The sequence below is a fragment of the Rousettus aegyptiacus genome, unplaced genomic scaffold (genome assembly GCF_014176215.1).
Source record: "Rousettus aegyptiacus isolate mRouAeg1 unplaced genomic scaffold, mRouAeg1.p scaffold_m13_p_12, whole genome shotgun sequence".
Lineage (NCBI taxonomy): Eukaryota > Metazoa > Chordata > Mammalia > Chiroptera > Pteropodidae > Rousettus > Rousettus aegyptiacus.
In genome coordinates this window covers 42,829,265-42,837,537 of record NW_023416287.1, presented here as the reverse complement: position 1 = coordinate 42,837,537, position 8,273 = coordinate 42,829,265, and the positions used below count along the sequence as shown (strand labels likewise).

Below are 8,273 nucleotides of genomic sequence, written 5' to 3'. Positions count from 1 at the left end.
AGACCTCCCGGCCTACGGTGACCGCAAAGGGACACACAGCCTCTGTGCTGCACGCAGTACAAGCGTGGGGTAGCCCGGGTAATGGAGGAGAGTGAGCGGCCCTCAATGCGAGCCTGTAAACTGAGCAGAGATTCTTCTCCGAGTCCCCAGGCCGCAAACCTAGCGACTTTGCACGCAGCACAGCTCCAGATGAATGCACATCTCGCAAACTTCCTTTTTCCCTTTGAGTCATTCATTTTTGTTTAGGGGTGCGCATTGTGAGGTTGAGAAGGCCCAGAAACTTGGTGTACATTGTTAAGACACAGCGTTTCCTTTGTTCAGTTTTGCAGTGTGGGTATTTTGTTCTATAATGAAGGGAAACCAACTTTTACTGGTTATCTCCTGTGCGATAGGAGCTGTGACAAATATTTTATTCTCAGAATTAACCCTAAAGTGGTTATTAAGACTCTTGGTACTGATTGGGACACAGAAGTTAGATAACTTGCCCAAGGTCACACAAACTCTGTATTTAAGCTTTCAATTCCACAGTACCACCTTTGAATTTAAGTTATTTACAAAATATTTGTAAAATAGCAATAGTCACAAGGTCTACAGAGCAGTAAAAATGCTTTCTATTAACACAAACCTGCAATGGTCATATTCTTGTTTACGGGATTACAGAAATTTTCATAACCATATAGAATCAAAGATGGAAATTACTGCTATAGGAAATTCATTTTATTTGGCTATTTTTTTTAAAGAAAGAATTTTTTAAAAGCAGTATGGCTTGGATTCATTCTAGCCGATGCTGGAATCTAGGTTCCTCTTTCTCAAATACATATATAGTGGATGTGTGATCTGAGAAATGAGCACGGGAATGGCCTACAAAGCCTGATTCTTATTCTTACATTGAGCAACAGTTCGGCTCTACAGTAAGATATAGTTTAGCTATGCGTTTTTATTAAATACACAATTCTATAGTGGACCATGCTACAGGATTGTGATCCAAAGGTCACCAGCATCCACAACCTTCCTTTGCCATAACCTTTTTAATTTCGAACCCCAGGCCTGAGATTCACTTCCTTACCTGTCCAGTATGGACAACAGTACACACTTCTGAGGGGTTGTGATGATTCATTATCCCTTCAGCAAATATTTACAAAGTGTCTACTGTGTACTAGGCATTGTTCTTGACACTGAAGATAAAGCAGTGAACAAAGTCCTTGCTCTCAGTCTATGTTCTAGTGTGGGAAAACAGCAATATACAGATACAGATACAGTGATGATAAACAGAAAAGCACTAAGAAGAATAATGTGAACTGAATAATGGTGAGAGGGCCTAAGAGTTTTGAGTTAGTGTACAAAGGCGGCACAACCTAAAGTGGGGAGGAAGCCATGTGGATATGGGGCCATAGGGAGGGCAGAGAATTCTAGGTAAGAATGCAGTGCAAAGGCCCCAAGGAGGGATGTGTGGTGGCTGGCACACATGCCACCCACATCTCCCCTGGGGGCCTCTGCATTAGTAAGGAGGTAGTGACTCTGGATCAGGGTAAGCAATGGAGGTACTGGTGGCTGAGACTACATCAAAGGCTAGAGAAGCTCAGGAAAGATAAGCTTTTGGTTTTATTTTCAGTGAGATGGGGAGACACTACAGTATTTTGAACAAAAAAGTGACAGGACTGGACCTAGGTTTTTAAAAAGATCTTTGTGGCACCTGAGTTAAGCAGACAGAGGCAAAGGTAGAGGCAGGAGACCACTTGGGCTATTAAAATAATCCAAGTGTGAGATGATGGCAGCTTCACCCAGTTGTTAAGAAGTGGTTGGATCTTGGATAGATTTTGAAAGGAGATTTGACAAGACCTGCTGTGGCATAAGAAGGGAGAAATCATGACCCCAGCGTTTGGCCTGAGGAACTGCAAGGATGGAGTTGTCATTCTCACAAGAGGTGGGGAAGGTTATGGTTGGACCTGTGAGTGGGAGAAGAGTTGGGAGCTCAGCTTTTAACATAATTTTAGGTGCCTGAAGGATATCAGAGTAGATGAGTAGACCATTGAATAGAGGAGTTTAGGGTTCAAGGAAGAGGTGTGGACTAGAGATACAAATATGTGGGGTGGTATTTAAAGCCTGGATAAGACCACTCTGAAAGTAAGTGTAGACCAAGAGTTGATGACTGTATGGGCAAGGCCTAGTACCAGCAAAAGAGACAATACCCCTACTCTCTTCTCTCCAGCTGCTGCTTCTTCTTCTTCTTTTCCTCCTCCTCCTCCTCCTCCTCCTCCTGCTCCTCCTCCTCCAGATTCAACGTTAGAGTAAAAAAAATTGTTTACAGTTTAGTTGCTGGATTCCCAACCTCCAGTATGTTAAGAATTTACCATTTAAATTTCAAGTGTATTTGGATAAATATTAATGCTTGTTGTGATATTCAGTAATATGGTAAATGATACTGTTTTGCAATTTCTAAGTATAATTACAATGCTAATATAAGGAGCTACTGAATTTCTAAAGGCATTTCTAATTGGTCTTAAATTATCAATTGCCAATAGTTTTCACTAAATGCAAATGTTGAAATTTCAAGTTACTCTGTAATAAGTAAGCAAATCTCTTGGTTGTAGATCGTTTGTTTAAAAAGGGGGAGGGCATATTAAAGAAAGCCAAAGCTATAAAACTAAATTTGTGAAAGTGCCTTTTTTCTTTTCTCTTGTTATATAGGTTGAATTAATATTTAACTTGTTTCACAAGTGGGAATTTATCTTCGAAATGGATTTTCCCATCAGCTAAATCTAACTGCCTTATAAAAATCTAAAATCTAATACAGGGTTTTAAAAAGTAAATTGTTTATGCAGCTCAGTTTTCCAATGTTCAACCCGAAAGCAAAAATTAAATATGTATACATTGATGTTTCAAAAAAAAAAAAAAGCTACCGGAAAGCATATTATTTTTAGGTAAAGTTCTTGTGAGAAAATTGTTATAAATCTGTAATTACAAAAGAATTGAGACTTGTTACCTTTTTCTTTTTATTCTTATAGACTTTTATAAGGATATTTCCAGGGGATGATCCAGATTGCGTCTCAGCCTTAGAGGAAAGTCAGAAAACCTAGGCTGGCTCCGGCTCTGAGGGTTCTCCCTTTCTGGCCGGCATCCTCTTTCTGTTCAGGCCACAGATCTGGGCAGTACGACGCTGAGCACACAGGAGGCGGCAGCCCCACCCCTGGGACCACGCCCAAACTCCAGCACAGCAAGACTCTTCTGCTCAGGTCTGCCGCGACAAGACGCAGCGCAATTACGTATTCCCTTCTCCAAGATGGCTACGAGTCGGCGCCAGGATGCCAGGCTCGCTCCTGGTGGAGCCAGGAAGTAGGTAGGCCGGAGGCGGGGCCGGCGGGAACCAGGCTCTGATTGGTCTGTGTGGCCGGCCCGGCCCTGGCGCGCGTCGGTAGTCAGCTGCCGCGGCCTGGGTGTGGGATGTGACGGACTGCTGGTCCCGGCAGTGGCGTCTTCCCTCAGCGGCGGTGACTGCGGCGAGGGTGGCGTGGACAAGGCCAGCGGGCGCCATTGGCGACTGGCCGTGTCGGCCGCGGGATGAGGAAGCGGACTGAGCCCGTCGCCTTGGAGCATGAGCGCTGCGCCGCCTCGGGCTCGTCTACCTCCGGCTCGGCCGCCGCGGTGCTGGACGCCGACCGCAGCCTGCAGCGGAACCTGTGCCTGGCTGGCAAGGGGCCGGGCGAGACGCGCAGCGCCGCGGACGCGGACATGAAGCGGGCGCTAGGCAGGTGAGGTGAAGCGTGGCGCAGGGGCGGTGCCCCCTTACCTGGCCTGCAGGTGGGGCCTCACGCCGCTCTGAAATCCCCCAACCCTGCCATGAGTTACCTGTCTGCAGGAGTGTCCTACACCTACCCTCCATTCCCCCGGTGTCTTCTAACCTCCGGACGCCCTCCCCTCGGGATTCTCCCCTTTCTCTGAATCCCCACATCCCTTCCCCTGGTACCTGCCCTCTCGCAGGAGCGCTCGTGACTGCATCCTCACGCCCCTAGGGTCCTCTTCTGGGCCCCGCACCCACTCAGCACTCCGAACTCAGCCCCGTACCGCAATCCTTTTCCAGGTGAGCCATTGGGGGCTCCTTTAGTAATGGGCTGCAGAAGCGACTTTCCTAGGGACTTGTAGCTGCGGAGAAGTCACAACTCCGCGTGGGAGAATAGAGGGTGGGGTTGGGGAGGTGGGAGGTAGAACGCGGAAGGGCGGGCGCCAGACCCTGAGAGCTCTGGCTCGCGGTGGATATTCTTTGCTTTGGACTCAAAACCCAGCGCCCTTCTCACTAGGTTGGCGTGTGCGGAAGCTGACTCGTATTCCTTTCTCACTTCGGAAATTCTTCTGGGGTATCTGGTTGTCAGAAGTGGCATTCTCTGCTCAGAACTGCTAGACCTTTGGGGGAAAGGTTAAATGGGTTGTTGTGTCCAAGGGAAAGGAAGGCTACGCCCCATCCACAGCTGTTTGGGAGAAACCTGTCATTTGCTGTGCAGGTGGCTCCTGATGCTTGGAATTTGTCCACAGGAGTTGTCTCCTTGAGAATCTCCATAATGTTGGGAAATCCTTTTGTGTGCTCCCTTTGCGTAGATGTAGATGAACGCGTTTATGTAAAGCTGATTTCAAAATTGAGATAGGAGCATATTTTACACGGGCAAATTTCTCTTTCCATAAGCTGGTTTCTTAATTATCTGGCTGTTTGTAGAACATATCATTCATTGGAATTTTGAAGTCCTGATGTTTTCTGGTGTCAGAAGAAGTTAGTATGTTCTCAATGTTGTAACAGAGTCATTTTATTTAGGGTCAGCTGGAATGCCCTTAATTGACACTGGCCACTTCAGTGTAAAATATTTATCCAGATAGCCCCTAAAAATATCAACTACATTGTCTAAAAGATCGTTCAATTTAAAACCTGGGTATTTGGATAAATAACTGAATGGCTCCTTCAAATTTTCAATTTCATTTCTTAAAAGATCATGAAATTAAACTATAGACTCTAAGTCATTGGTTCCTACCTTCCTCTCCAAAAGTCAGGAACTGACAGTATTTTTGTTTTTGTATGAAATTATCTAACAGTCAATACCTTTTGTGAAACTACTGTGTTTTCTTTTCTGTGGAAAGGTTTATTTGCATTAAAAACTCATGATTAGCTTTAATGCACTTTTATTAACGGGCCTGGAATAACACTTAGATTGAGAAATTCTTTAAAGAAATAAAGCTGTAATGCACAGTAAGGTTTGGAGAAACAATGCTGGCCTGACACCTTCCTTGAAAGATTACCTATAAGGATTTGATTATTTTTATTTTTATATGGGAGACAGACATTTCAGTATGCGCATATCCTTTGGATAAACAAAAGACTGTTAGGGGAATTAAAGAAAAGCAGAGGACAGAAAGGCCAAATTTGTGTTATACAATGGCTTCCTTCCCTATTGCCTTTAATGCTCTTTTGGACATTCTGTTGCTTTGTTTTCTCCTTTATCTAGGTTTCTGCCCAACTATCACCTCCTCTGAGAAGCCTTCCCGGACCAGTAGATCCAAAATAGCCTCCATGCCATCCCCAATCCCTTATTCTGTTAGTTTTTCTTTATTACACTGATCCCTTACCTGACCTTGTAATTGTTTGCATACTTGCCTTGCTTATGAGTTGTCTTCTCTTCCACAAGAATAGAAGCCCCACGAGAGTAGGGACATTGTTTTCTCCACCTCTATTCTCCAGTGCCTGGCACATAGTAGGTGAGAGAAAATGCTTGTTGAATGAATGACGATCTAGGATAAATTCCCAGAAGTGGAATTGCTAGGCCAAGGGGTGTGCATTTATAACTTTGAAAGGTAGTGCCAAAGTGCCCTCCAAAGAAGTTATGGTGATTTGTATTCCTCCAGCAGTGTCAGCTGCCTCCCCCAATATCGAATAGTACTGGATATTTTGATCTTTTCTGTTTGATTGATGAAAATGACATCTGAGTTGTAGCTTTAATTTGCACTTCTTAATGATAAGGTAGCTATTTTTATATGTTTTTTAAGCCTGTTATATACCTTTGGGATTGTTTATATCTTTCATGACCCCCTTTTGTTTGGGTCCTCCCTGTATATTTCTTTTAACTCTCTATTGTGTATATATGTTCAAATATACAAAAGTAGAGAAGATGATATAATGAACGTCTGTGTATCCATCACTTTGTTTCAACAGTTTTCCGTGTTTTGCTAATCTTGAATCATCTATCCCTTCTCCCTCCATTTTTTTTTCAGGGTGGGGGACTAGGCTATTTTAAAATAAATGTTTTCATCCATAAATATTTCACAATATGTCTTGAACAAATAAGGACTTTTTGAAATATATATAACCCTCATGCTATTATATTTATCAAAATTAACAATTTATTATCTGTAATAATTTAATATTATCTAATATCCAATCTACATACATCTCCCTAATTTTCTCAGAAACGTCTTTTTTTAAGTTGGTTTATTTCAAAATCCTGTACTTTCCTTAAGTTTATTCCTTGTTGTTTTATCTTTTTTGTTTTGATTAAAAGAATACTTTCTTATGTTACATATTCTTATTGTTATATTTAATAATTTTATAATTAGCAACTTACATAATCTTAGTTTCTAGTAGTTTTTGCAGTTGGTTCTCTTGGATTTTCCAGGTATATCATCATGTTGGCTGCAAATAATAAGAATTTTGTCCTTTATTTTCTAATTTATGTCTCTAGTTTCTCTTTTCTGATTGGATTGTATGTTCAGAACAAAGTTAAATAATAGAGATAATACTAGGTACTCTTGTCTTGTTCCTGACTTTAATGAGACTGCTTTTAGTGTTTTTGCCACATGGGTTATTTTACCAAGGGGTGTGTTGCTACCGCTTTGTTTATTTTTAATCGGAAATGGTTGTTGAATTTTATCAAATGCTGTTTTAGCATCTCTGAAATGATCACATAGATTTTCTCCTTTGACCTCAGTTATAATAATGGACTTTATATTACTGAATCATTATTATTGGATCTTCAGTGGTACCTCTGTTATTGTGTAATCAGATTGTATTTATTAACAGTTTATTTACTAATTTAACACCATTAAGTCTGTAATTTACTTTTTTAATTCCGTCTTTATGATTATTTTAGTGTTTTCTATAGCTTTATTAAAAGATTTCTCTTTCTCTTTTTTAGCCAGTTTAAATACTTTTGAATTGATCTGTTTCTTTAAATTTTGATAAGATTCCCCTATAAAACTAACTGAGCCTGTTTTTTTGTGTGGTTTCTTTTTTATTTTTTTGGTTTGTTTTTTTAGAAATAGCACTTTAATAAATATTATAGTTTCTTACATTTGTTATCTCTTTGTAGGTTCAGTTTTACTCATTTATATGTTCACAGAACACCATTCATTATATCTAGCTTTTTCCTCCGTACCTGGGCCTATTCCCAAGACTTGTTCCCTATTTTGTGTATTGTTGTTACTCCTTCCCCCCCCCCCCTTGTTTGTTTTTTGTTTTTGTTTTGTGTTTTTTTTTTTTTTAATTAATCAAGCCAATGATATATCTAATACACATGCACTGGAGTGTTTTTTTTTTTTCCAAAGAAAAGTTTTTTCCCAAAGAAAATATATTTTGTTTATTAATTCTGGGAGACCAGGATGATGCTGAGGACTGTAGAGAAGTGAAAACATGTTTTGTCTGAAGGAGGCAGCAACTACTGCACTCTCTCCTGTTGTTGCCTGGCAGGAATGTGGGACCAGGGTGGCGGGATCTTCCAGTCTTTCTAGAAAAGAGGCTGGTTGTGTGTGTGTGTGTGTGTGTGTGTGTGTGAGAGAGAGAGAGAGAGAGAGAGAGAGAGAGAGAGAGAGAGAGAGAGAGAGAGAAAGAAAGAAAGAAAGAGATCTCTAACTTTTTAAACATGGGCAACTAATTCAGATGAAAACAACAATTTTGGAGGCTAAAGGAAAACCAGGTGCTTTCTTTTTTTTTAATTTCTGGACTAAAGTGTCATTTATAAAGGTAAATGTTTATCTAACTCATACATCAACCCTCCACAAGAGGAGGAACTAGATATTAGTTTTGCTTTGCATGTTGTCTAGTATGAGAAGGGGCTTGGCAAATGATAGTTTTTGTGGGCCTTTCATGTTCTTTTCAGTATCCCTGGAGTTCTTGGGAATATACATTAAAGTCTTAAATGGTTTAAATTGGACCCACAAAGGCAGTAATGAGATGTACAGGTCTGTGTGTTTCAGTCAACTAGTCTTTTATTCTTCCACTTCCAGCTCTCAGGCCAGATCTG

General features: G+C 41.2%; 1 protein-coding gene across 1 annotated transcript in view; it reads left to right on the top strand.

Annotated features, from left to right (window-relative positions):
- The first annotated feature begins 3,408 nt into the window (after positions 1-3,408).
- The window catches only part of ABHD12 (abhydrolase domain containing 12, lysophospholipase), a 63,384-nt gene continuing 58,519 nt past the window's right edge, over positions 3,409-8,273 (top strand). Inside the window, exon 1 of the mRNA XM_016124526.2 lies at positions 3,409-3,749. Coding sequence (XP_015980012.1) covers positions 3,559-3,749 — 191 coding nt within the window. The 5' untranslated portion in view covers positions 3,409-3,558. The remainder of the gene's footprint in view (positions 3,750-8,273) is intronic.